General features: G+C 49.1%; 12 protein-coding genes across 12 annotated transcripts; 4 read left to right on the top strand and 8 right to left on the bottom strand.

Moving 5' to 3' along the window:
• Positions 1–60: 60 nt before the first annotated feature.
• On the bottom strand, positions 61–2,962 carry N7496_009030 (WD40 repeat-like protein; the record flags this gene model as incomplete). The annotated part of the gene is made up of 2 exons (XM_056701949.1): positions 61–2,160; positions 2,276–2,962. 2 exons carry the CDS (start codon positions 2,960–2,962, stop codon positions 61–63), a joined length of 2,787 nt encoding a protein of 928 aa, XP_056554012.1.
• Positions 2,963–3,035: 73 nt separating this feature from the next.
• Positions 3,036–4,364, bottom strand: N7496_009029 (uncharacterized protein; the record flags this gene model as incomplete). Its single annotated transcript, XM_056701948.1, has 2 exons — positions 3,036–3,876; positions 3,949–4,364. 2 exons carry the CDS (start codon positions 4,362–4,364, stop codon positions 3,036–3,038), a joined length of 1,257 nt encoding a protein of 418 aa, XP_056554011.1.
• Positions 4,365–4,838: 474 nt separating this feature from the next.
• N7496_009028 (uncharacterized protein) lies at positions 4,839–6,539 on the bottom strand (the record flags this gene model as incomplete). Its single annotated transcript, XM_056701947.1, has 1 exon — positions 4,839–6,539. The coding sequence occupies one exon, from the start codon at positions 6,537–6,539 to the stop codon at positions 4,839–4,841; it is 1,701 nt and encodes a 566-aa protein (XP_056554010.1).
• Positions 6,540–8,617: 2,078 nt separating this feature from the next.
• On the top strand, positions 8,618–9,493 carry N7496_009027 (alpha/beta fold hydrolase; the record flags this gene model as incomplete). The annotated part of the gene is made up of 1 exon (XM_056701946.1): positions 8,618–9,493. The coding sequence occupies one exon, from the start codon at positions 8,618–8,620 to the stop codon at positions 9,491–9,493; it is 876 nt and encodes a 291-aa protein (XP_056554009.1).
• Positions 9,494–10,277: 784 nt separating this feature from the next.
• N7496_009026 (cytochrome P450) lies at positions 10,278–12,011 on the bottom strand (the record flags this gene model as incomplete). Its single annotated transcript, XM_056701945.1, has 4 exons — positions 10,278–10,591; positions 10,647–10,765; positions 10,819–11,576; positions 11,643–12,011. 4 exons carry the CDS (start codon positions 12,009–12,011, stop codon positions 10,278–10,280), a joined length of 1,560 nt encoding a protein of 519 aa, XP_056554008.1.
• A 2,273-nt stretch (positions 12,012–14,284) lies between these two features.
• Positions 14,285–14,995, top strand: N7496_009025 (GNAT family N-acetyltransferase; the record flags this gene model as incomplete). Its single annotated transcript, XM_056701944.1, has 1 exon — positions 14,285–14,995. One exon carries the CDS (start codon positions 14,285–14,287, stop codon positions 14,993–14,995), a length of 711 nt encoding a protein of 236 aa, XP_056554007.1.
• A 511-nt stretch (positions 14,996–15,506) lies between these two features.
• N7496_009024 (P1 family peptidase) lies at positions 15,507–16,667 on the bottom strand (the record flags this gene model as incomplete). Its single annotated transcript, XM_056701943.1, has 1 exon — positions 15,507–16,667. The coding sequence occupies one exon, from the start codon at positions 16,665–16,667 to the stop codon at positions 15,507–15,509; it is 1,161 nt and encodes a 386-aa protein (XP_056554006.1).
• A 513-nt stretch (positions 16,668–17,180) lies between these two features.
• N7496_009023 (putative mitochondrial 2-oxodicarboxylate carrier protein) lies at positions 17,181–18,485 on the bottom strand (the record flags this gene model as incomplete). Its single annotated transcript, XM_056701942.1, has 5 exons — positions 17,181–17,892; positions 17,959–18,045; positions 18,140–18,169; positions 18,288–18,298; positions 18,411–18,485. The coding sequence occupies 5 exons, from the start codon at positions 18,483–18,485 to the stop codon at positions 17,181–17,183; spliced, it is 915 nt and encodes a 304-aa protein (XP_056554005.1).
• Positions 18,486–19,461: 976 nt separating this feature from the next.
• On the bottom strand, positions 19,462–20,677 carry N7496_009022 (phosphotransferase family protein; the record flags this gene model as incomplete). Its single annotated transcript, XM_056701941.1, has 3 exons — positions 19,462–20,169; positions 20,214–20,513; positions 20,579–20,677. The coding sequence occupies 3 exons, from the start codon at positions 20,675–20,677 to the stop codon at positions 19,462–19,464; spliced, it is 1,107 nt and encodes a 368-aa protein (XP_056554004.1).
• A 659-nt stretch (positions 20,678–21,336) lies between these two features.
• Positions 21,337–22,992, top strand: N7496_009021 (uncharacterized protein; the record flags this gene model as incomplete). Its single annotated transcript, XM_056701940.1, has 2 exons — positions 21,337–21,635; positions 21,702–22,992. 2 exons carry the CDS (start codon positions 21,337–21,339, stop codon positions 22,990–22,992), a joined length of 1,590 nt encoding a protein of 529 aa, XP_056554003.1.
• A 478-nt stretch (positions 22,993–23,470) lies between these two features.
• N7496_009020 (ankyrin repeat domain-containing protein) lies at positions 23,471–25,111 on the bottom strand (the record flags this gene model as incomplete). Its single annotated transcript, XM_056701939.1, has 1 exon — positions 23,471–25,111. One exon carries the CDS (start codon positions 25,109–25,111, stop codon positions 23,471–23,473), a length of 1,641 nt encoding a protein of 546 aa, XP_056554002.1.
• Positions 25,112–26,319: 1,208 nt separating this feature from the next.
• Positions 26,320–27,105, top strand: N7496_009019 (ureidoglycolate hydrolase; the record flags this gene model as incomplete). Its single annotated transcript, XM_056701938.1, has 1 exon — positions 26,320–27,105. One exon carries the CDS (start codon positions 26,320–26,322, stop codon positions 27,103–27,105), a length of 786 nt encoding a protein of 261 aa, XP_056554001.1.
• Between the last annotated feature and the right edge of the window lie 40 nt (positions 27,106–27,145).

Raw genomic sequence — 27,145 nt, 5'->3', positions numbered from 1 at the left:
GACGGTTAAGAAGCATATCAATTCTGTTCTTCCTGAAAGCTCTTGAACAACCCCCCATACTCACTGCACAGAAAACTCCATGAAGGAAATGTGCCCTGACGCGTGTCCTAGAACAAGCAAATTGCCTTTAACTGCAGAACAGGTCGGCCGATACTCAGAAGGGAGCCATATCACCCTTTTACCGTTAAGCTTTATCCAATGTTCTTGGTCAAGACCAATTTCCAGATTCCGGTGAGTTGAACCCGGCTCATGTTCATCACGGCCCGGCTGAAAATCAAGGAAGCCTATATTCGTGATCAGATGCGAACCATCCTGAGCAAATGCAATATCGTTGATGAACGCATAGCAATTGATAGTCTGCTGTTTTGCGCCTGTCGACACGTCCCAGACACAGACGGTCTGGTCTGCGGAGCTAGACGCTAGTAGACGGCCGTCCAGCGAGAAGGCCACCGACTCAATCATGTTGAGATGGCCCTTGAGAATTCGTTGCATTGTGCCCATCGCTATATTCCAGAGATTCACAGTATTATCTCTAGAGCCATAGGCTAGTAGCTGGCCATCCGGTGAGAAGGCTAGTGACCGAACCCCCTCTGTGTGGGCTTTCAGAGTCTGTTGTAGTGTACCCGTCGCTGTATCCCAGAGACACACGATATTATGTAGAGAGCCAGATGCTAGTAGCCGGCTATCTGGCGAGAAAGCTACTGGCCAAACATCGTCTGAATGGCTAAGAGTCTGCTGTAGGTCACCCGTCGCTGTGTTCCAGAGACGGACAGTCTGGTCTGCGGAGCTAGACGCTAGCAGCTGGCCGTCTGGCGCGAAAGCTACCGAGTTAAGTATATGTGAATGGCCCCGGAGAATATTCTGTAGAGAACCTGTCGCCGTGTCCCAGAGATGTATAGTCTGATCATAGGAGCCAGAGGCCAATAGCTGGCCATTCGGCGAGAAGGCGACCGATTGAATAAAGTCTGAATGGTACTTCAGAGTCTGCTGTGGCTCGTTCGTCATCACTATATCCCATAGATAGACTATTCCATCCGCAGAGCTAGAGGCTAGTGGCGCGTTATCGGGCGAGAAAACCTCCGCCATAAACGACTCTGAATCGTTCTCGAGAGTCTGCTGTGGCGTACTCGTCGTTATGTCCCAGAGACGCACCGCCTCATCCATGGAGCCAGAGGCTATTAGGCGACCGTTAGGCGAGAAGGCCACCGACAAAATCGAGTTGTATGCGCCATCGAGAACATGTTCCGACTTGAGAGTATACTGTAGCGTACCCGTCGCTGTGTCCCATAGACGTAAGGTCTCATCCTCCGAACCAGACGCTAGTAGCTGACCGTTAGGCGAAAAGGCTACCGAATTTACCTCGAGTGAATGCGCCTTGAGAGTCTGCTGTATTGTGCCGGCCCTGATGTCCCAGAGGTGTATGGTCTGACCTGCGGAAGAGGCTAGTAGCGGGCCGGCCGGTGAGAAGGCCACTGACCCAACCTGACCTGAATACGCATCGAGAGTTTTCTTAAGTATGCCTGTCATTACGTCCCAGACACGCACTGTGTGATCTGCGGATCCGGAGGCTAGCAACTGGCCATCCGGTGAGAAAGACACTGATGTTACACGTTCTAGATGGCCCTCGAGAGTCTGCTGTAGTGTACCCGTCGTTATATCCCAGAGACATACCGTATAATCTGCACAGCCAGAGGCTAGTATCTGGCTGTCGCGCGAGAAGATCACCGACGTAACCTGGCCTACATCGGCCTCGAGACTCCGCTTGAGTGTGCCCGTCGCCATATCCCAGAGACGTACTGTAGAATCCCAAGAGCCAGAGGCTAGCAACTGACCATCCAGCGAGAAGACTACCGCTGTGACCGCACCTGTATGGCCGTCAAGAGTCTGTTGCAGTGTACCTGTCGTCATATCCCAGAGACGTACTGTAGAATCCCGAGAGCCAGAGGCTAGCAACTGGCCATCCGGTGAGAAAGCCACTGATGTTACACGTTCTAGATGGGCCTCGAGAGTCTGCAATTCAGCACCCCACACGTCCCTAACTTGAGGTAGTCGGCAAATCCAAGCGGGCAGATGGATCTCGAACTGTTCACGGATTTTTGATGTTCGGGGGGCAAAGATTAGCCCTGCGCAGTAAATTTGAAGTGGGGCCACATCAACTATCTGGAGATTTCTGAGAATGAAGCGTTTTGCATCATGGAGAAAATTGACAATCATCAAGTTGGGTTTGCCCTATATCTATCAGAGAAAAGTCTATGTATCATTCGACGGGACTCACCGGTACAATCTTCAGGAGGAGATTAATCATCTCTACCACATTAGATATCAGACCTAGTAGGCTCATTGCTTCAACCCAATGGAGAAAATGCTCCTGAAGGAAATCCCACACATATCCAAGGTCCAAGGAAGAGAAGTTACTTTGTGAAATATGGTGCACCCAGTAGTGACAAGAGTATTGTAATTCCAGTGGTAAATACTGCTGGATGAATTGATGATCGATCTCAGCCCTTAGCATTCCAGGATCTTGCTGATTGCTAATATCCTTTCGCAGAAATTTGTGCATCGTCTGGAGACAGTATTTAGTGATTTCCTTGTGTTTATTCGGCTCGTCCACACGAAATTCGCTTCGGGATTGCACTAGAAAATCTCGGAAGGACAGGTGTAGAATCGTCACGGGTAGGTCTCGGTCATTAGGAATTCTGAGAACAGACTGGAATGAATCTAATCGATTTCTGATCTGGCCTTCCCGTATCTCAAGAAACTTCGATAGTGTACTTGAGGAAAGTGGCGTGGCGAGAAGAATGATGGTACCGACTATGTCCTGGAACTCCTGCAGGAGCTGCTGCCGCTCCGACTCATCATTGTCTTGGTCGTCATCAAGCAGTTGCTTCAGGATTGGTAAGTATGTCTTATCCATCTTTGACACGTATTTAGCTTGATCTTTTAGAAGATCAGTGAGGCGCATTTTGGGTTCCCATTTTGAATGTTCGATATAACGGCAGACGGTGGCGGCGGAAATGAAAAGTGGGACAGGCATTTTAACGATTTTTTTGGATAATATCGTCGCCGGGCCAATCGTGATAAATCCCTCTGTTATTGTTGATCTGTGCAAATCGATCTTGTAGGAATAAATGTATATCGTGTTCTGTCACTTGCTCCGGTATCTCGTGAAGTGCTAGATCCTGATATTCACGTTCCGCAATCTCTGAAAACCCGAGGCTGATCGGGAGCTCAGGCCTGCTAGTCAAAAAGATTCGAAGGCAAACCGCTTTGGCCTTTTGTAAGAGGGGTAGTAATCGAATGATATTCCGGACATCTTGCTCGTGTTCACATTCGTCCAATGCATCGATCACTATTATAACGGTCTGAGTCTGAGGTTCTCGGCCGACTTGGTCCAGATTGAGTAGGGGTTGAAGGAGGAGTTTCTCAAACTGCTCCCTAAGCGATTTTGACAAAATTTCAGGGTCCTTATCGAGTGCCTCTTGCACGCTAGGTCTGAGCTCAGGAATGCCGAATATGAGCTGTCTAGTTAGTGTCGGGAAGAATTTTTTTGCGTTCTCTCGGTCACCTTCACCCCTTTTGAAGAAGAAGCTGGCGCCTAGGTGGTTTGTATCCTTGAGAGATCGTGCCACAGTGCGAGATATTGTGGATTTTCCTGTTCCAGCCATTCCTTTCAACCAGAAAATGCATTTTTGGGATGGTGACGTAACCCATTCCATTATCTGCGACAGGAGCTGGGTCCTAGTGCCTGGAAGACATTGGACTTCGTCTCGATCGGAGAATGAATCAAACCCTGCTTCCATCACGCCTTCCAACTTCGCAAGGTCCAGATTTTGATTGATGCGATCGGTATTTCCGGCCACACCAACCATCAGGGAGCTGTATGGAGTCATTTAATTAGTCAAACAGAGTTATCATACCATGGTTTAATATCGTGGTCGATAAACGTACGTTTGGTCCACCTGCAAAGACAGAATGAATGAAGACTTATATTTCTCCAGGCTTTGAATAACGCCTTCCAACTCTGCGCGCTTTAGAGGCCATTTCAAGGTTCGAAATCCCACTTTGCTCATTAGCTTCTTTGCCTTCCCTAGGTCAAGTTTGGCTTCCAAAGCTCCGAGGTCGGAGAGACAATCGGCAATGTTGCTGACTAGTCGTGAGGAGGTAGGTAAGGGTCTGCCTTTATCTTGTAGCAGTTTATGCAGATCTTGGAGTGTGCCTTGGAGGCCTGTAATCGCCTGTTGTAGGCTGAAAATTTGGTCTCGGGCATCTTTCACGTCTTGAATATAGCCCCCGCAAAGCTTCGCGATGCTTCCTGCTAGTTGAATGACCGCGATGACGCTCGCCGCCGAGGATAGAGGATCCATTTGGAAGCATGTGCATTAAAGCGGAATTTCGGTAGAGGAAATGGCGATCCGGTTGTTATAACTCAGCTTCGGATTAGAGGTTGTGCTTTTCTGGACAAAAAAGGAGGGGTAGGATACGCGTCGGGCATGAGGCTGAGATCCAGCCAGCGCGTCAACTAACGCTATCCAGTTAATGGGCTAAATTAAGGGCCAATAATAAGACTAACGATACTCTCCCCGCACTAATTAACTACAAACTCCTTGATACAAACTATCTGGGCTCTGCCAACTGGCGCAGCTAACTTAAAAGGAGGTCATATTATATAAGGCTTACGCCCTACACCTGTTGTAACAATAAGCATTTGATTAGAAAAGTCGAGAGTGTTATATTTTCTCGATGGATATGACAGAGCACCTTCGCAAGAATGGTTTTCCTGACGCAAATAACGACAAGCAGCAAGTCTATAGATCTTTTTTCAGTCATATTCGTGGAATTCATAAATTACCCCCAATATATGCTTCAATGTTCGTATAATGATGCATGACCGCCAAGTCGACCCAGGTAAATGACCTGAGGATTCCCAACAATTTCTCCAGACTTGTCACATGTAGGTTACGGCAGAGCTCCTTGAACAGTAGTGAAATTTGGCCGGAATATTCTGTTCCATCAAAGGCAATAAGGGCCAAGCTCGTACACCACAAGATTAATGGGCTCGAAAAGCCTCGGCCAACTATTGATAGGAGTCTTGGGTACAGTGAGCGGAGCATTTGCCCTCTCGCGACTGTTGGCCTAGGACTCGGGAATGTGACATGAGTAGCGTATAGGAGCACCCCAAGGCGACAGATCAGGTAAAGCTCCATAGAACGTTCAGTTGTGCCACCAGTCGATTGGGTATCGATCTGCAGGATCTGGTCGGGTGGATCGTCTTCAGTTGGCAGGGAGAAGAGTCGGTGGTGGACCAGATTCCGGCTGCTAGCGAGGAGATCGAGCAACTGAGGGTCGGACTGTGTTGACATACAAGTTATAACATAAGATAGCTCTCCGACGTGGGAGAACGCTGTAACAAGCATTTCATGCACCGGCGGCTCTATAAATAAAAGCTCACTAAAGCCAGAGCCCGCCTTTTGTGACTTAGCATCATTGCAAATGTCACCATGAACGTAGGGTGCAAATAGTGCGAGAGGAGAAGGTAACTCTAGCTTCTGGCCATAAAAATTCATAATTGGAAAGAACGGTTTTCGGAGAGTATGCACGGCATTCGTGAGATCGGCTACAGAGACCTGCCACGCTAGTGCACCGTAGTGAAGACCCTCGATTCCGCCGTTTTTTTCAAGCAGCTCGCACAAAATATTCCAGTGGAGAGGATCGTAATCGCGACTGCCATAGGCTTCTAGACCATGAAGCCTCGTGAATGTAGGCGTAAACGGATTAGGGTCGCGATATAGCCGCTCGCTCGTCGTCCCATTCACAGCGAAGACGAGAATGCACCCAATGATGCTATCTAATGGTTTCTGCCTTGTATAACTTGCAACTTCTTTCCGCAACGCCTTCAGAGTGAGGCCTTTCAGGGTAAGTTGCTCCTTCAGTCCAACTGAATCCTCCGGTACGCCAGATATTTGGCGTAGCACACCCTCGTGGTATTTGCTAGACCAGAGGAAGCTGAACAACTTTAATTCATCGTTGTCAAAAGGGAAGGCCCATGTTCGATAAAGGTCAGGTAGATCCAAAGAACGGAGCTTCGGAAATATATGCCTGCAGGCGAAACTAAACCTCTCATTCAGCTTAAGCCGAGAAGTCTTTTCATTGATGGGGAGCATCGGGTCGAGAACAGTACATCCCAGGTCATGCACTCGCTCATTTGCGAACAGGGAGTCGCGGGAGCGTGGAATATGACGGCAGAAGCTGCAACGAGCCAAGTCTGCTGGCCCTTCTGGTTGGCCTCCAGTCAGGAATTGAGACGGTGTTTCTGGAACGGTCGTCCGGCGACAGCTACATCTGGCAGCTGCTCTCTGCTTGAGCAATTTGTTTATTTCTGCCATTCCATTTTCCTGCCGCTGAGCTTGCGTCCGGCGTTGCGCTTCTCGGATAAGCTTCGATCGGATTCCACTGCCCCCCACGCCTGTCAGCGCGGGCTGGCCAACAAAAACAAATCGATTTTCTTGGCTCCTGGGAGCTGGTTTCCTCGGCGTGTCCATTGGCTCATTGGCCTGAGGCGTAGATACATAATCGTCAGGTGGGTTCATCAGCCCTGTGGGTACTGTCCTCGTAGCCTCCCAAAGACACCTGCGCGACTACAAAATCAAAGCGAGTCACGAGCGGGGCAAGGCTCTTACCAGTTCGCTAAACTTGTCCCCTTTCGCGTCAACCCTATGACTAATTCGATCCATCACAGAGCTTAAAATTTCTAGATATCACTGCGAAAATTTAATATAAACCGACGAGATAACCCACTTCCGAAGCTCATCAGATGGCCTGCCCGTCATTGTTCTGCGTATGACGATGACTTCGATATCACGTATGCTTCAAAGAACCGCTTTGCGGATTTGGGAAATGGATTTAGCCAGCGCGAGATGAACCCTTAGGCCGACCTTGCATTTTATATTCGCGAACAGGACGATGATGATTCCTCGATTTTTGGAAATCTGTTCAGCACGTATAACGCAAAGGACATTGGGAATAAAATGACGTCTTCGGCAGAGCGGGCGATTTGAGACAACTCAGTTACTGATGTTTGATCCTAATGCAAATTGTATCTCTGTTCCTTTATTGGCCGTTCAATATGCTTTATTAGAGCTATACTAAATTTTATGTTCACATGTCGATGGAATGAACGAACCTCTTTATTAACGAGTCGTCCTTAGAGCCGTCATGTCGTCCTTGATACTATGGAGGTTTAACCAATCCTGGAGCTCAATCTGCACTAGCTCCTGGGTCTGCATCTCGGGTTGTTCTCTTCTTTCTCTTTTAAGGATGATCAGATGTGTGCAGGAAAAGATGATACAAGGGAGAGAGGCCCGCGATGCGGACTTCACATAGCAACCAACTCTATCTCTCCCGCCTATTCCTTGATTGACTGAAAAACGCCCCTCCCATCATGGGCCGGTACGGATTCGGAAGATTTGATGGATTGGACGGCAGGGTTTGGCCGTCTCGAGGGCTTTGTAGCGACCTCTGGGGGTTGGAGGTGTTGAAGAGGAAGAAAGATTGTATGGGCGAGGGCGCCCATGCGGAGGGACTGGGGAGCAGCGACGTGTTTGGCTTGTTTGATTGGCTTTGTTTGCTGCATTTGCACCACTTCCCTTGTTGGATGCGTGGGTGGTGAGCTTTGCGGCCTGATTTCTGAGGCCTCCAAGCCACCAACCTTGGTGGCTTGGTCAGCCGGTTCTACCACCATCTTTCTTCTCTGTCTGGTGCTGGAAAAGCAAGGTACAAATCCCATAATACCCCGTATATGAAGGAAGTTAAATCGGGTTTCTGACCATTGATTGATTGATTGGATACATTATATATATGCATAGGTAGAAAGTTAGCGATGAGATCCTTCTCTTTTAATGCGTTAGGTAGGTTCTAGACAGGCTAGCTAATTTACATTGGGGAGTTGCATATCCCCTAAAGTCCTGGGATTGTTCAAGATATCCATGCCAAGATATCCATGCATGGTTTGCCGCCTAGAAATCCCGTCTGACACGTTGTATCCACAAGGTGATTTGCGAAAAGGCTATTAGATTTTGTGCTTATCTGACTCATCTTTGACTTAGGACACCTACTACAAAGGGCACTTGCTTCCACACTATGCTCACTTGCGCTCGAGAATTGGCGCGCTGAGGCTAGGATACGATTCAAATCTCCACCTTCCAAAACTGGAATACGAATGAAGGAAGCTAAGGTATGTGAACACCCCACTCTACCTAACTAAATCCTTATCTTACGTGATCTAACTTACTGGCTGACCTGTAATCTGTATATGAGTGGTTTACTGATTCTATGCCCTTCCTTCTATTCTGCTTTATCATCATCACTCTATACTGTGGTTTGTAAGTGTCGATGTTTGCAGTATTCTGGTTCGAACAGGGCTAATTTTCGTGGCTGAACTTATATATAGTTTGATGATTTCCTTTTTTTTTCCCCTTACCCTCAAATCGCTAGCACCTATTGAACGGGATCTATTATTTCATATATGAACAGATTTGGCACACTTCCACGATCCATATCTCTTAAGGCGTTGGCTCCACGCTTTCAGCTCAGCAATCGATACTCTCGTTTCACCTCCAAAATGATCTCACCCAACTTGACACTTGGGTCACACCAGTTCACTGCTCCAAATGGAATCACCTTCAACTACCTAATCCGTGGTCAGGGTCCTCTGGTTATTTTTCAGAGTGTCGGATGGGGACCGTCAATGCATATGTACACGAACAGCATGAAGGAACTAGAAGAGGGCTTCACGGTGCTATACTTTGAGGGGCGTGGAAGTGGGGGCAGCTCTCGTCCATCAGCTGATGAAATGAGCACAAGGGTCATGGGTTCAGACTTGGATTCGCTACGCATTCACCTAGGACAGGAGAAGCTGCGACTCCTCGGCCACTCTAACGGTGGTGCTATCGTCCTAGCATACGCCGAGGACTTTCCGGATAAAGTTGAGAAGCTCGTGCTGATCAATCACGAGCTGCAAGGTTTCAGCTCTGATAACTCCGCAACCTATGCCGCTGCTCGTCAGGATCATCCTGTGTACGGACCGGCATTGAAGAATATCTACAAGTTGATGCAGCAGCCTCCCTCAACCGATGATGAGTTTGCTGAGGTATTACACTCAGTTCTTCCTTACTATATGCACGACACAAACAAGACCTCTTTGCTAGCTGATGCGCTGCAAGGAGGATCTCTCTCAGTATGGAACTTTGTGAACCAGCAGAGATGCGACAGGGATTTGAAATTCTCCGCCGTTGAAGGGTTATCGAAGGTTCAGGCCCAGACACTTGTCATAAATGGAAGGGATGATGGAGTATGTTCAGAAGCTGCCGCTCGGAAAGTTGCCGACGAACTTGGCTCCAAGGCGGAATTGGTACTTATCGAGGAGGCTGGGCATGTACCTTGGCTGGAAAAGCCGATTGAATTCTTTTCTTCTGTCAAAAAGTTTCTGAGTTCCTAAAAGACACACCTTTTTTGTCTGGCATTATTATGACAAGATGGAGCCAGTTTATGTTAAGTAGCTAGTGGGGGTAGCCGCGCTAGAAGCCACCCTTAATTCGATCGGCTAGCCTTGGTACCCTACCTTCCTACGCCTTGTGCGTTGTTAATATTATCAAGTGTCAATGTTTATTTGTATCAGCCTGTAGGAATTGGCGACTTGGGGCTAAGCACCAACCTGGCCGGCAATTTAGCGGCCGCTTGCTATCGAAAGTCCTGGACAAATGGCGGATGTTTCTGGTGCTAGAAGCTGTCATTTGCGGTGTCAATTTCGTAGGTCCCGATACTGAATTTTAAAGAGCCGGACTACTGACCGTGACGCAACTTCGACCGACCTTGACGTGCTGCACTGGGGATGTCGTACAAGCAGCCAGCTCCATTTCTAGTGAAGCATGAAGGTGCAATCCTTGGTAATTCTGGGTTAGAAGCAGAGAACAATGAAAATTTTCCTTGATATTTGTCAATAATAATCGTAACATAGCAGTGAAATCATGCTAAAATGCAAGAAGCCGTAGTCTATTGTAGCTTCGCTCCCCGAAGGGCGTCATATCAACCATCCCTCGACACGACCTGTTAGTGCTCCCAGTTTCCTAACTGGGAATGACTGCCCCCCATCAGAATCGAATTTACTGACGGATTCCAATTGCTAGTCATGTATACGGTCACGAACAGGTCCATTCGGACCAAAGGTTCTTCATCCCCAGTGTCCCTAACTTCCAAGTTCACATATACCAATCTCGTTCCATTCAAGAAGATTGGGCGATGATTTTCTTCAAAGCAGCCGCATCCCTAGGTACGAACCGCACCTTGTACTTCTGCGGGATGGCGACCAAACTAGCCGGGTCCGAGTTACCTCGCACGGGATGCCAGTCCGTATCATCATGGGGTTCAATACGGAAGCTGTTGAGTGTCCGCATGAAGACTAGGTACAGCTCACGGTTTGCCAGGAGAGAGCCTGCGCACATGCGGTATCCGAGACCGTATGTGAAAATTGGTGCGTCGGGCTGTTCGAACCAGCGCTCTGGTCGGAAGACTTCGGGGTCGGTCCATACATCGGGGTCTATGATCTTGTTAGTCCGGAGATTGGAATAGGCGTGATTGTTTTCATGACGAACCCATGTTGCAGGCCCAGGCGTTCAGGAAGAAGACGGTTCCCTTGGGGATGACGACGCCTTCGTAGGTAATGTCTCGAATAGAAGTGCGAGGGAGAGCTAGGCGAAGAACGGTGAAGTAACTATGATGTGTTAGCTGGAGTCTCTTTCCGTAACAGATGGGGGCCACACTAACCGAAGACACTCCCTCACCAGAGCCGCGACATAAGCACACTTTTGATCGTCGTCGGCTGAACACATTGGCTCGTTTGTTCCGTACATCTCTTGAATAGCCTTGGCAGCCTTATCCTGGACATCGGGGCGGCTAGAGAGGAGACCAATACTCCAAGCCACCAAAGTAGTAACAGTATCCAGACCGCCAGAGAGCATAGTCAAACTGATAGAGGTGAGTTCTTCAGTGTTCAGCTTAGCCTCTTTATCCAGGATAACATTAGCCTGAATACACGGCTTGTGAGTTCCCTTCTCCATGCGATCTTCCAAGTCTTTGTTCAACGCTCCAAGGTACTTGTCTCGGCGGGCACGCATCTCAGCAGCCTTCTTCGAATTGGTGCTGAAGGGGTTGAGTCGCAATAGAGGAATATAATCCTGGAGATTGCCAGTAGTGCTTCGGAACTTGCTGATTTCCTCCTCAACCTCGGTGATTTCATCGAACAGATCTTCTTCTTGCGATGCGACACGAACACCCCAGTTCAAGGTCAAGGCCAGACTCAAACTCAGTCTTTGGATCATCGGCATCGGGTCGACGGGCTTGCTGCCGCCATTGCCATAGCGGTAGAGTTCTTCCACGAAAGCCTTGGATTCAACATCTAGATGGGAGACGTAGCTTTCGACTGAGGGGCGGTTGAGAGCAGAGGCGGCACCCTTTCTGCGGCGCTTCAGCGAGTCGCTGTATGGGGAGGTACCAATGGTTGTACCGGCAGTATTGGAGACAATCTAAGATTATCATCAATATACGCAAAAAATAGAGATTGTAATAGTCGCTTCTTATTCTAGACTCACCTTGTGGAAAGTATAAAATTCCGGTCGCGAGCTCAAAGCCTGGGCATTTTGACCGAATAGGACCTTTGCCGATGCAGCCGAGTTGACGACCACAACAGGGATATTACCGAGCTGGATCTGATAAACAGCACCAAACTTCTTTGACCATGTGCGATACTGTTCAGCGGCGTTGACTCTAATTTGTGCCAAGTTTCCGATCAAGGGAAGGCCGGTAGGACCTTTGAGACCCTTTACACGGGCAGAAGACCGAATGAATTCGTTCAGGATGACATAGAGGAACGGGACCAGGATAGCGGCTACTCCGAGCGAGTGCCATGGGTATTGGATGACCCTACCCTGAAGTGTGGCGAGAGCTGTTGCGATAGCCATGGTGTATGTTGAGAAAATGTCCCTTGGCGATACATTCAAGACGAGATAGTTTGAAGATCAGGCCCAGGGATATAAAGGACTGCTGGGATATCCAGCTATGGGGCTTGGAGCGCAGGATTTCCGTACTCTTTCTGCGGATGGTCACATTCCAGCTAGGCCGACCAGACCAAAGGCAGTGATTGGCAGTTAGCAGCATCATCCAGTCGAATGAGTGCAGTTGGTCAAGTTGGTTACCCCACATTTCTTCCCCAGACCTGCGTGGGCCGAATTTCCGCACACGCGGAGGAGTTCCGCACTGAGCATGTCCCCGGAAAGTTGGCGCTTTATAGTTATATTATTGCTTCTTGCCACTATACTCGATGATTATAGTATTTACAAAATATACAAAGGTAGGATAGGAAACTAAATAGAATGATGTTTTATCTTACGATGGATAGCTGACGGTATAATCAACCCTCGCCTAACTCTGGTGCTGCAGGCAGTGTGCAATTCCAAAATTCGCCCCCGAAAGGATCTTACCAAGGGGTTTCAAGCTATCATATCTTGTAGATCTGTCTCCTATCATACATGGAAGTGAAGTCAAACAATATTATGACTGTTGAGAAAGGGAAGAGTATGGCGATTTCTATTCTCGCCATGGCGTTCGGAATGCGCAAGCACGACCCCCTAAAGCCGATACGCGTTAGTACGGTTTCCACGGCTTGGGCGTAAAAGCTTCTACTGATCACCATTCTATCTAAGATAGCTACAACTGTTTTCATTGACTCGTGCAGACAGGAACCCTGGCATGTGATGGCTGGACGAAAGGCTGGCATTACCCCTACTCAGCTCTACACTCCAGACAGGAGGGAAGCTCTCCAGGTTCAACAAGGGGATATCCATGATAGCGATTTCAGTACTCTTTAAGCGGCATACCAGACAAGAAGATTGCTATACCCAGAACCTCAATGCGCCTAGCATTATCTGGCATTAAGGTTAGCTAACTGTCCTTGGTGTGGCATCGACGTAGCGTATTTTCATAGGTCCCCTAAGCCAAGTAAACGTACCCAAAACTCGTCTCTCTGGGAGGTTTAATAATCGACGTAGCCTGACTTTTACAATTTCTACCTCCTTCATCTCTTCTCCACATTCACTAACCACCTTTCTAAATATACGAGTGTTTCCCCCTGAGAAATTAGCGGGTATACCCGTCAATGTCCATCCCGCCCCGCACGGAGAATAGCCGGAATAAGGTCACTAACAACATAACCCTCCTTCATCTCACTTTTCACCGCTAGCTATTTCAATTGACCGGGGGTAATTGACTCCTTGATATATCCAACCGGAAAAAAATGGGTCAAGGTCTTGAGCGGAAACCCACCTTCGGTGTCAGCTTGTACTAATTCTAAATATATGAATGGTCCAGAGTTTGAGTGAGGCGTCCTATTTAGTTGACTTTCGCCAAACACTAGACTCTATATGCATCTATAGGCCCAACCTCTACTTTGATACCTGATACAGACAAACCAAAAGGCGATGGCAAGATCGCACACAACAAGAATAAAAGAAACGCGCGGAAAGCACGATAGATCCAAGTCATAGTACAGATTCCACATAGGATGGTCAAGGCAAGATTCCCGGTGGGTCGCCGGAGGTTACAGTGACAACCGCTATTGCCTTCCATGCTGGGAAACATTATGATACTCTTTCAAACCCTGATTACATGACACTCTTATCTCGATATGCATATTCCCGTATTTATCCATGTGTTTTCTGTTTTATTACACATGGGAACATAAGTAGACTATACGGCTATGTATTGTTACAATACCAAAATAATGTGATCTTTCATGATATCTTATCAGCTCGCCGATAGTTAATCTAAGCTTCAAACCCAACATGAGTCATGTTGAGTAATAGAGAGTAATAGAATCGAATTAACCCTGTTCGTCCTATTTAAAGGCATTCTTTAATTTTGGTCTTACTCTTTTTAAAACACTAAGAACTATCATCTTACTCGTTCTTGTATTGTATTTAATTCAAGGTTCACTCTCCCGTAAGTTAATATTCTTACTTTGTGGTCGGATCCTGTGTCTTCCCAGCTCCGGGGCTTAATAACCCCTGCGGGCCAATCATAGCTTACGCTCGGTCTACAACTCATACATTTTCATCGCAGAGACTAACCGAGGACTTCGTTCATCTCCAGTTTATCTATGCCCGAACTTGATCCCTACAACAACTGATTCAATTCACACTCTTAATACTCTCAATAGAGTATAAATCCAACATCAAGAATGGATACCTCGAATGTGACGGGAACCCCCTTGGAATCTTTCGTCATCTTAACACCAAGACTCATTATCCTTCCCACACCGCACGCCATCTCATTAATATCCTACCGAAGGCTTTATGCATCACTCCACGCAGATAAAGGTTTCTGCGAAATGGCCTTTGGGGTTCATTTCCCGCCTAGGCAATGGAGCGACGATGAAACCCGTGATGTGATTCAGACACGCGATATTATGCGATGCTGGAAAATACGCGGCATGGGTGACTTTGCCGTTGGTCTACGCCCGCCCGAGATCTCAATGGGATCCAGCAACGATAGCGAGATTCTGGAAGGAGATGATTTCGAAGGAAATTCCCGTCTAAACATCCAGACTTTGAATGACATCGTCTGGGTTGGCTACGCTGGTGTCCGTGATGGAACTACAACGTCGATTCCACCACGAGAGGCCGATGATCCACCCCTTCCACCATGGAACGAAATGGTTGAGATTCGCTATGGCGTCTCGCCTATGTACTGGGGTAATGGAATTGCGAAGGAGGCAGCAGAAGCTGTCATTCACTGGGCTGTGAAGGCGCGAGGTGTGACGAGGTTTATTGCCGAGACGGAGAGGCCTAACAAGAGGAGCGCTAGAGCTTTGGAGAAGCTTGGGTTTACTCGAAGTGGTACGAATTATTGGAAACAACCTAGTGAGATAGAGTGGGAGAGGAGACAATAAAGGCCACTGTTTTTCTTAACCTTAAATCCCACGTTTTTAAATTAAATTCAACCTCGCGCCCTTGCGACTCAATTCCCAAAATCTAACCCAGCCCAAGGCAAACGTAAAGGAGTTTATTACTCAGACCACTTTGAGATTATTATCGGAGAGAGAGTATAACGATCAAAATGATTCTAGTATAGTAGGTTGATCCAGTCAACAATAGTATTACTATACTGGTGGTATCACATAGGTCATACAGGTTACCTGGCTCTTCAATATACGATCCTCTCTGGTCTTCTATCTACTATCTCTCTTATTCTTCTTCTTCTTCTCCCCGTGCTCAAGATCTTGGTTGATAGCCACCGCAATGTAGACTTTCAAGTTCATCGCTAATGGGCGTGTAATAGGTATATCCAAGTGTGAAGTTCTTTTTACCACTTTTTTATGACAGACTAAACCACCAAAGCAAGACTAATATTTCATATAACAGAATTCCTGGTACCTAGAGCAATTCCGATTTTCCTGGCCTTCACAAAAACCTCTCTAGCATGGTCACTAGTTTGGAATGATCCAGTGCCTTGACTTTTAGTCCCTGAGGTCCCTCCATGTCTTCCGCACCCAGTAGAGCATTATAAATCGCCTCTTCAGTAGCATCAGCTGCACATTCAAATATGGCATTGATCGTGACATCCTGAACTACTCCCACTTTTTGCTCAACTGTCGGCTTCCAGTTAAAATCTGGAGCTCGTGGAATTTTCTCGGCGGTGCTAAAAGCGATGAATATATCGCCTGAACTGTTGGAACCCCATCCACCAACGCGTGATAGCCCAACCGTAGCTCTTTTAGCCAGGCGTTGGAGCTGCTTCGGGTGAAGAGGGGCATCCGTGGCAATCACGACGATGATACTGCCATCTTTAGCCTTTGCTGCGTCTGCTTCTTCCGATTCTGGCCCTTTTTCCTGCTCCTCCATTAGACGCCCAACGGGAAACCCTCCGAAACGAAGGTCTCTTTTAGCCCCATAGTTTGCCTGAACCAAAGCTGCGACGGTATACTTGACTCCAACGCCGAAAGAAACAGCATCAATGACGCGACTGGAACTACCAGTGCCCCCTTTGAAGCCATGACACATCATACCTGTTCCCCCTCCCGTATTGCCTTCCTTCACAGGGTCCGCACTAGCCTCGTCGATTCCTCGTACTACCATATCAGGGGTGACCACCATGGCGCCGATGTCATTTAAGAACAAATCGCACGTCTCCGCCACAACCGGAAGGAGAAACCAATCCACGAGACCGGTGTCTTTATTTCGATACTCCCGAATCGCATATTCGTAGATACCGCTATAGCACGGACCAACGGAGAACGAGTTGGTAAGTATAATGGGTGAATTGAGTAGACCGGTTTCATCGAGCCAGTGCGAGCCCGTCATTTCGCCAGAGCCATTGAACCGGAAATAGCCCGCATAACAGCCGTGGCTGAACCAATCCCGACGTGGTAGAATGGTGGTCACGCCCGTGTTGACTGCGTGAGTATTCTCGGTCGAGGGACGATTGATCGATTGGGTGTGGACCAGCACACCAGGGACATCGGTGAGAGAATTTAATGGGCCAGTGCGATAACGGCCAATATGAAGTTTCGGTAAAAGGTCCTGAACACGAGGTCGCGGAGGAATGGAGATTGGTTTTGACATTTCGCGACTTTGAGATCAACGAATTTGAAAATTTGTCGGTCTTTTCAAAAGAACAAGTTCAAAATTGGAGAACGCCTTTAAATAGGATGAAGGGGGTTGATTAGATTCTATTACTCTCTATTACTCAACATGACTCATGTAGAGTTTGAAGCTAGGCGTAGTTTATTGGCAAGCTAATAAGATCCATATCATGAAAGATCGGATTATTTTGGTATTGTAACAATACATAGCTGACAATACAGGGCCGTATGGCTTACCCACCTTCAGGTAATAAAACAGAAAACAAATCGATAAATACGGGAATATCTATATCTATATCAAGATTGGAGTGTCATGTAAGTAGGGTTTAAAAGAGTATCACTATGTTTCCCAGCATGCAAGGCAATAGCGTCACTGTAAGAAATGGAATTTTTGAAAGTGGTTGATTTCGCTCGAAAAAACCTCGACGTCTACTTCGTATAGAAACAATGGTATAATTTTTGCAGGGATGAGGACCAGAAAAGAGTACACAACTTATTCATAGTGCATCTTGCGGAAGAAGTCCATCACACCAGTGAACACGACGAGAAGGATACCACCACCGGGGCCCAGACGGAGGACCTTGGGGATGAAGCCCTTGTACAGAGCTCCGAAGCCCTCCTCCTTCATGACGGTGCCCACAGCGGGCCAGGCCCAGTTGTACTTGGGGGTCTGGCCAGCAACCTTGGTGGTGTTTTGGATACGGGACTTGACGACGTCCATGGGGGTGTTGAGGATGGTACCGGCAATACCACCAATGGTACCGGCGATCAAGTCATTGCGGGTCTGTTGGCTCTTGTTGCCGGGCTCGGGCTGGGGCAGCTGAGAGCGAACCTGGAAGATACAGCCAAAGTAACCAGCGTTCCAGAGAATATGACGCCAGAGGGTGGACTCAAGACCGTTGTACATGGCGAGGGGACCCTCCTGCTGAACAATCTTCTTCACAACATCCAGCATGCCGTTGTACTTGCCAGCGGAAGCCTTATCTTGCAGACGAATCTTGACCAGCTCGAAAGGAACCACGACAAAAGCCTCGGTCGCACCAGCAGTCGCACCGGTCAGGACAGCCAAGCTCTGGGTCTGCTTCTCTACACCGAAGAGGCCGCGGTAGAAGGTCCCCCAGCTGTCGTTGGCAGCGAACTTGGTCGCACGCTTGGGAGCCTCCATCAGAATGGGAGCGGAGATACCACGGTACAGACGGGAGAAACTATAGCGGTGGGAATGCGCGTGAGATTCGCAAGCCTAATGCGGTGGAAGACACGAGAGGACTCACCCTTCTTGCTTGATGATCTTGCGGAAGCAGTCCAACATGCCATTGTAGTGCTCACCACCAGCAGTGGCGGCTCCAGTCTGAAGTTGCCTATATAGATAGACAAATATTGCGTTAGCAAGCGTGAATCGGGGCCGGATCGGGACCGGATGAGGCATCCGATGGGGGAAGCAATCAGACTTACACACGAGTCTTGACAACGTCCAATGGGTACCTATTCGAGTCGCAATGTTAATATTCACCAGTCCTGCTATTATACTAGGGGATATACATGTGTCGCAAGCTGGATATGCGCTGCGCAGGCATGGATTGGATGGGCAATGGAAGCGTACATCATCAAGATCTGCCGTGCGGGGAGATAGATGTTAGTTACTGGACATCTTTCTAGGGGTCACGCGACTCGACGAAGCCAATATGCAGAGTCGAGCGATGTCTATAGACAGGAAAACACATACCTCGGAGACACCAGCCACCGCACCGGCGGCGAACTGGTAGACGAAGGGGAGGGGTTGTTGCGGCTTGTCAGACATGATGGGCGACCGGCGGACCTGAGAGAGTAGAGTTAGTCCTGATGGGAGGGATGATTGAGAGCGCTCAACAAAAGCATTGCAAAAATTGTAGACTCACCAGAGAGACGAGACGGCAACGAGAAAGAAAAAAGGAAGGAATGGGGAGGAGAAGAGAGGAGGAGAGGAGAAGAGAGAGAAGCTAAATTGCGGGAGCCGGTGTCGGTATCGGCAAGATTCGGTGATTTCCCCGGAAGCAACTGCCAACTGGGATCACCTAATCGAGTAACGTGATTGATTCACCGCAGGAACGAACTGCCGCGACCACGGGACCTGCTGACTCAGCCCCGTGGGGTTTCGATTTTCCCTGGCCAGAGAAAAGAGAATTAAGATAGAACATCAAGGTGAACTAATCATATAGGAGAATGAGGAATACCATGTTAGTAACTCAATCGTTTGATATGTAGTTAGTTTACTGTATGGAAATGGAATTGGCGATGGTTCAATCCATGGATGATTCTCCGTATCCGGCAGGCATGTTAAGGTTATCTCGAAGTCGCCTTAGAAAACAGGCATCTTCGGCATTACTTAAGGCTGCCTCATTCCTTCCACCAATTCTACACCATTGCAGCGAGTATACAGTCCTGTTCTATCAGTATAATATGGTTGGACCCTTTGGGCAGGACCTCGGGTCCGCCAGGCATAGAAATGAATGAAAATGTCAATGGCTCCATCCCTACAGGTGAGTCGAGACTCCACATGTGGAGACAAATATACCCCTCACGGGTCTTTAGCCTGAGGAGAAAGCCGAGTGGCTTCATACGAGTTTAACCGCCGGCTTGAAGATGAAATGATTCAATTATGTACAAGGCCAGACACGCCATAGGTCGAATCTCATAGCTCATCCCAAGGTCATTCTCAGCAGCCATACAGAGACCTTGTCGACCAAAATGCGCCCTATCCCCCGAGCTTCCATGTTTCGTGGTTCGTCCTATTTCGTTTACAGTTTACCCTTCTGCTTGGATAACTCCTGCACCTGCTTCACTCGGCCCCAAGCTTCCAGGGCAAATGGCTTGGCCCGCTTGGCATAATCACCAGCCCGGGCGCTACTGGCCTGTCGAGCAGCGTATCGCGCCGCAATACCCTGCATAATCACAGACCCTCGGAAGGCGAAGAACGCATCTCCCCATAGAATATCATCTGCCGGGTTGTATCCAGAGACCGCCGTATACCAGCGCACGCAGTCCTCCCGCGAGGGGAGGCCAGGAATGTGCCCAGGCTGGAATTCTTCCTTGGAGTGCTCGGCGCCATCCATGATATACGGGCTGGTCAGGTTACAAAAGTCGGACAAGGGATGTCCGACTGTGGCCATTTCCCAGTCCAAAATGCCAATGACCCGCGGTTCGGTCTTGTGGAAGATCATGTTGTCAATCTTGTAGTCGCCGTGCACCAACGTGCCGCGGTCGCGTGGCTGGGTCGACTTCTGGGCAAAGAATTGCACCATATCCTTAAAGTGCGGCAGTTCACCGACGGGCTCCTTGGTATCTTTATCGAGGACTTGAGATTGAGCTTTGGAGACGGTTGTGAAGGTCGCGATTTGTCGATCGTAGAATCCGGAGGGCTTGCCGAAGTTCTCGAGACCAACGGATTTGGGGACGACCGCGTGGAATTTGGCTAACGTTTCGACGGCAGATTTCCATCTTTCCTCCTAGTAAGCAAGATAATTCAGCGCAAAGGTTGAGTTCGTCAAACATACAGAGCGTTCCTCTCCGCCGGGCTCACTCCAGGCATCGCTGGGTCGGTAAAATGACGACCGTCCAAGAACTCCATGATGTAGAATGGGGTGCCAATCACGCTGCTGTCTTCGCAAAGGCAAAGGGCCTCCGGTACAGGTACATCGGTATTCCCAAGGGCCCGAATGACCTGGTATTCTCGGTCGACTCGGTGCGCGGTCTTCGAGAGCAGCTTGCCGGGTGGCTTCTTACGCAGCACGAGCTTCCGTCCATCGGCAGTAGTGATTTGGTATGTTGGGTTTGATTGACCGAAGCCGAACTAATGTAGAGTCCAAAATTAGCGCCTGGTAATACCCCGTTGTTATGACCTTTGGCATCTCTCACCTGCTTCAAATCCAGCGGGGTCTTGACCGCAGGCACGTTCTGGTTGAGGTAGCGCTCCAAAGAGGGCAGATCTATCGGTTGGCGTACTTCGCCCGCCATGATTGCGGGGTGGGGATCAAAGAAAGGATATGGACTAGATGTATTGGGTTAAATGAAGTTCATTGACACGTATATACACCGAGAGAGGGAACCGAAGGGGGTAGATGTCGAGTTGAGCGACCAACAGCCGGGGAACCTCGGTCAACTGTACCTCGGCGGCTCCGAGCGGGGGCCGCGTTTGATTGGTTTGCATGGACCCCAGATCAGATCGGCTTGATTCGGAGTATACAGTGAGTATGGCAGTTGATTACTTCCATGCTTTCCTACGTGTTCTCGAAATTTTGACTTTTGCATACTTCCTTCTTAATAGCTGGCTGGTGAGCGCATCAACTGTGACCACCTTGTTGAGATGGCTCGGTCAAGATTGGGCCGACAACGACCTTGGGTCTGTTTAGAATAGCCATTGAATAGGTAAAGAGTATCAAATGTACGAATCGCACTGTGAAGCACGTGATAAGCTTCTAAATGAGGCGAAGAGTCAATCCCAAGCACTTATTGAGGAATCACGACTCTCGTTAACCTCGATTCGTTAGCTCCAGATATTTTCATGCCTGATACTTTAGGCAGCCTCCCAATGGGAGCCGCAATTGGCACAACCAACGCGACTATCATCTTACCTTTACTCCTCCTCCGCCATTCCTCTTTAATTTCCCACCAGAATGGCCCAAGTTGGACCAGAAAATCTCCCACCGGAGGTTATGTATATGATTCTGGGCTATTTAGGAGTGCCTACCTGGTGGCAGCCCTCGTCCGGCCCCCAATTTTGTTTGTCCAAAAGCCACGAGAAGCCCGACCAACCTGTCTGGTACTCGGTGCAGCGTAACTTGTTACGCAACCTGTGCCTGGTCTGCCGTGAATGGAGGCGACTGGTGGAACCCATTTTATACCAAGAATTCATGCCAGGGCATGGCGGCTCATGGCGTTCCGATTCTTACACCTGGGACCGACGACTAACCTCGTTTATGCGGATCGTGGCTCATCGGCGCGATCTGGCTGCCTAGGTCAGACAAATCTATATCCACAGGTATCTGCTGGCCGACCTCAGTATTGAGAGGCCTGAAAGAGCAAAATGGGCAGCAGCACGCGCGCGCGAGGTGCCCACTCCACGTCCGGAGCCGATCACTTGGCGAGAGGCTAAAGATACACTCCGAGAAATTGCGCGGGCACTAGAGAGCGACGACTTACGGACACTCTCCCCTAGTGATCTACTAGCTGGCTTGATGGCAGAGCTCCCTCATTTGGAACACCTTAGCCTACAAATTGGTGGTGCTGGTTCAATGCTGGGCGCCAAGGGGCTCCGCGCCGCCGAAGTCTCTCGCCTGCCCCTCAAGACAATCGACATTTGCTATGCGGCATCGAAATACGTGGTAGAATGTGCGATGCTGTTGCCTCTTGATGAGTACGTCAGCGACCTGTGGGAGGCCTGTCCCTCCTTGGAGACGCTCAATCTGCACATGTGCACGAGTCTCTGGAATCGGCTCACGCCGTTTCCGCCCCTTCCTAAGCTCACTACGCTGCGTCTCACGCACAGCTGCCAGAGTAAGTCAAACTTGGAACACATTCTATCGGCATCTCAAGGGTTACGTCACTTTTACTACGAATCCACCACCCGTGGCCATTTCATTCCCGGTGATCCGCTTACCCATGACAAGGCCGTGCAACTCGGCGACGCGGTAGAACTTCTTAAACGCCACCGGGCTACCCTCGAAACTCTCCACCTAGATAGACGTCGAGAGTCAATCTTCCCGGGTAGCTTGGACCTTGGACCGGTTGTTAGGTTTCAAAATTTTCCTGCTTTGTACCATCTGTTTCTGAGCATGGATGAGATTCACCTCCGAATTGAGGGGCGAGACACTAAAGAAGACCCGGAACTATGGATCCAGATACTACCACCCAATATCAAGTCTCTTCATTTAGCGTCCACCATCCTGGATGCGCGTTGTCTCGGCGAGGAAAGCCTGATTAGGGGCCAAGCACGCGCGATTTCACGCGGACCATTCTCGTCCTTGCGGGAGGTAAGATGGGGTGCACGACAGAAGAACCAAGGTGAGTGTCAGTTTCCAGTCTGTCCCTTTCAACCGCTACTACCGCATACTTATAAGGACCGCCATATAAAAGTCAAGGAACTGTCAAGTCAGTCGGCCATAGAGGCAATGTTCGCGGCCGCTGGGGTGGACTTTGGGGTCGCGGTGTGGCCGGGAAGTTTAGTAACCTTTTCCGATGCGAGCAAATTCCATCTCGGATACTTTAATGTGGCAACGAACGACAACTATCCCCCGCAGCCCTTGCCAGATGAGGATGAGGATTTATGGTGATATGTGGGATTCCCATACATCACTAGATGAACAGTCAATCAGGGAGGCCACGAGGAAGTGGGAGTTCACTAACTCAGACTGATCGTCGTGGAATGAAGTATCGACGCAATTGATGAGGTCCTATCCCGTATTCCAGGTGTCGGGCTGGTCAACAACCGCCTGTGCCAGGCCACAGGTACCCTTGAACTTCGCATGGGTAGCAAGAAGAGTTTCGCACTGAAGGCTACATGCGCAACGATGTATCGGGGCGGTTCAAAACTAATGGGCTGAAGTAAATCATGGGTCCCTATATTATAGCTACAATAGTTGAACCACACGCTTGGACTCTAGTTTGTGAGAAGTACTTCTCCTCTAGATGGAGCAGTCATGGGTGACCGTGAGGTTGTCACCCGAATGAACTGAATGCTACTGGTATCTCTAACTGCGAACCACAATGAATGGAACACGTTAATCACAATCCATGATATGCCTCCCAATTTTAATTCCAACGGCACGGTTTCACCTTTTTCTTAATCCAATTCATTGGAGTCCAACCATCATTGTCGGCAAGATTCACATCCACCCGCCTGTCCTCCACCAATATTCGTACTGCATCCACCTCGTGCATTTCTGCGGCGTGAGATAGGGCAGTCCGACCTGTACTATCTTGTGCATTAGGATCAACTTCATCTAGAGCGAGCAGTTGCTCCATCACCGATAGTGCCTCTCGGGTCGACGTATCCTGCATGGTGTCTAGTTCAAGCGGTAGCCGACTCGCAACCGAGGTTGCTACCTTCTCCCCTCTGAGCAGAGGGATGATAATTTTCTCCGTTTCTTGTTCGTATGCTTTATCACGAACGAAATCGTCGGGTCTACCCAGAAACCTGCCAGACCTAGCTGCCTGTATCAACGGGGTCATCTTGGGGCGGTCCCTCGAGGACGGGTCCACGCGTCCAGTTTCAAGCAGGACTTTGACCACTTTGCCTGCTCCAAAGAACGCAGCAGATCCCAGTGCTGTCCGACCGTACGACTCTCGGTGATCAGGATCCGCACCTGCTGCAATGAGCATGCTGACAATCTTCTCGTGGCCATTGCTCGCAGCAGCAAATAGAGGGGTAAAATCACACGAGCCCTTGCTGTCAACTTCGACAGCTCCAGTTGCCAACAGATACTGGACCAATTCAGTATCACCCTTTCCAGCGGCATGAAGGAGGGGAGTTGCGCCCGAATTTTCCTTGGGGTCGAGCTCAACACCTGGTGTTTCGAGGAGAATCTTCGTAATGTTGGAGTTTCCAGATTGCACGGCGACAGAGAGAGGGGTCCGCAGTGAGTTATCTCTCATGTTTGGATCGACACCATCCGAGCTTAGAATCATCTTGAAGACAGCTTCATGCCCCTGGTGCGCGGCTGCTCCCAGTGGTGAGTTATATCCGCTCTTGGGCGGCCATGGAGGTGCTTCACGCAGACAGAGCTCAACGAGACTCTCATTCCCACCCCAAGCAGCTGAAGCCAAACTCTGGCCGTCTAGCTTCACGCGACCATCCGCCAGCAGAATTTTGACGATTTCTTCCCGTCCCTCTTGCAAAGCTTGCCTCAAGGCATTGCTGAAGTCAAAGGAGCTAGGAGGGCCAATGCCAAGCTCGTTAATAGCATTCGATGGGATATTGGCTGAATGGTCCAGCAAAACCATTACAGCCTCTGAATGGCCGTTGGCAGCTGCTTTAACAAGTGGCGAGTCATTGTATCCCGAACGCATGTTCAATGCGCTGGGTTGATGGTCGAGTAATAGCTTCAATATTCTCGCATGTCCATTTCTAGCAGCATCCTCGAGTGCCATGAAGATCCATTGTCTGGGGTGAGGCTGGCGGTCCCAATTGTCAAGGTACGAGTGTCTGTCCACCCGAATATCGCCTCCGCGTCGCAGCATCGCCCGCACAACATTTTCAAAGCCATGCTTGGCGGCCCAGTTGAGCGTCTCGTTCTTCTCGTTGCCAGAAATCTGATCATAAATGTATTCACGAAGAAGATTATACCGCCGACGATCAGTTCTCATCAGTGCTGACCTGCTGGCATGGTCTGGTAAATGCTGTGCGATTATGAAATAGAGTTCATTGGGCAGATCGAACAGAGACATCTGCATTTGATTAGCCGCATAGAATTAACTCAAAATGGGACTGGTGCTTACGGCTGTCTCCGGCTATAGTGTCGGTCCCGAGGCGCTCGGTGCCGCGTGTCCTCATGGGCCATACGGAGAGGATGGATTGAAGTCAAGCAAAAAAGGGCCCCACTTACTGGATGGTTGTGTTCAGCCATTTACTAGCCTGATTTGGTTAGATTGGTTTGCTACACCCATAGCTAATTTGTTAAATCATGCTCCTTTGCCAGATAATGTACTTTGTCCAACACATGTATCTTGAATCCCATTCGCTCTGCCTTGTTACTAGTCAATACCTATGTCTTAGCTTGATTTAATGTTACGGATACGTTAAGGTTAGACCTGGACCCCTCGGCCCGCATTTTGGGTTCGGCAACATTATCACCGCCACGGCGGGGCCGCGACTCCCGAGGTGGCTAGGTCCGCCGAGGGTTAACATAGATGGGTTGACTACAGGCAATTGAACTATTGAAAAAAGGGTAGGCACGATTGAATGTCAATCTTGTTTGATGTTTCCGTAATTTGGCGGCTGCGAAAGGCAGAAGATTGGGGTTATCACGCCTATATATATATCCCGTGATATTTTTCGAATTATACCTACGAGCTTTGCAACGATATGGATCCATTGGGCTCGGAGAACGTTGGAAGGTGGCCAAAATAGCCCCATTGCTGGCCAGACGAAAAGGATACATTGCATTGGATATTTTGTCGTTAAGTGCCTAAATTGTCAACCTAGACGTATCAGTCCCAGCCCTGGAGCGTGCAGGATACCCTTCCAGAGGCCAGACTTCAAACCAATGAGGACAATTCATTGGGGCAAGAGCCTCGCTGAAAAGCGGGTTGCATAGATAGATCTTGAACAAGATCAAGGTGAACAGACCTGCTAATTATAAAACTGCATAGTTTATTCTACAGTAATTCATCTCCCTTGAATAGTATGTAGTATGTAGAGACTTGTATACTTGTGATTATAGTCAGGTGACTTTCTTCGGTCCCGGCCGCTTATCTTATCGCTTATCTTATCGTACCCCGAGGACCGGCGAGCGCCGACGAGTTCTCCGCTTCCTCAAAAAGGCGGAGATTCCTATAATCTACAGCTTCTACTCTCGCACTCTCTTACTCGAAGAATTCGCCAGAAAGCGCAAATATACCCGGTGAATCAGAGCTCCCCGAAGCTCCACCATTCAATCACCATGGCGCCCATCCTCACCTCCAATCCAACTATCACACTCGTCCCCGAACCCCTCACACCAATCAACTTCGCGCCATTTGGAACAGTAATCTGCTCACCACTCCCTCGAGAAATCAGCGTCGCTCCTCAACCCTCCTCACTACCCCCCTATGATCCAACCCCAGTCCTAGCAAACCAAAACTCCGCCCTGAAATACAGCCCCATCTCCCCCCTCATCGACGGCTACACCAATGGCTGCCCAAGCGGGAAACCCTCCTCCGCACGGATGACCATGTTCTGCTGCTTCCCCCGGAAACCGCGCATAATCAATGCCAAACAACAACCCGAGAAGGAAGTCTTCGATGTGCGCATTCTCGAGCGTCACCCTTTCACCAATCAGACCTTCATCCCTACCGATTTATCCAGTCATTCCAAGGTGGGTGATGGCGAGGAAGAGCCCATCTTCTTGGTTGTCGTTGCGCCAACGCTTAAGGGCGAGGTAGCCACTGCGAAGAACGCTGCTGGTGAAACAATTACCATCCGCGATCCGCCTGACCTGCGCAATGTGAAGGCTTTCATAGCACGCGGTGGCCAGGCTGTTACCTATGGGGTTGGCACGTGGCATGCGCCAATGGTGGTTTTGGGTCCACGACGAGTCGACTTTGTGGTTGTGCAGCATGTCAATGGTGTCGATGATGAAGATTGCCAGGAAGCTGCCTTTGGTGAGGGCATTGTCGTGGACTTGGGAGTGAAGGGTCAATATGGTCGGCCGGAGAAGACTCCTGCTCGACTGTGGGCGAAGCTGTGATTGGGTTCGAAAAAGAACGAAGCAGGATGAAATTTGTATA

This window comes from Penicillium cataractarum (assembly GCF_028827025.1).
Source record: "Penicillium cataractarum strain IBT 29864 chromosome Unknown utg000007l, whole genome shotgun sequence".
Classification (NCBI taxonomy): Eukaryota; Fungi; Ascomycota; class Eurotiomycetes; order Eurotiales; family Aspergillaceae; genus Penicillium; species Penicillium cataractarum.
Note: the sequence above shows the minus strand (reverse complement) of the source record. Positions and strands in the feature narration are given on the sequence as shown.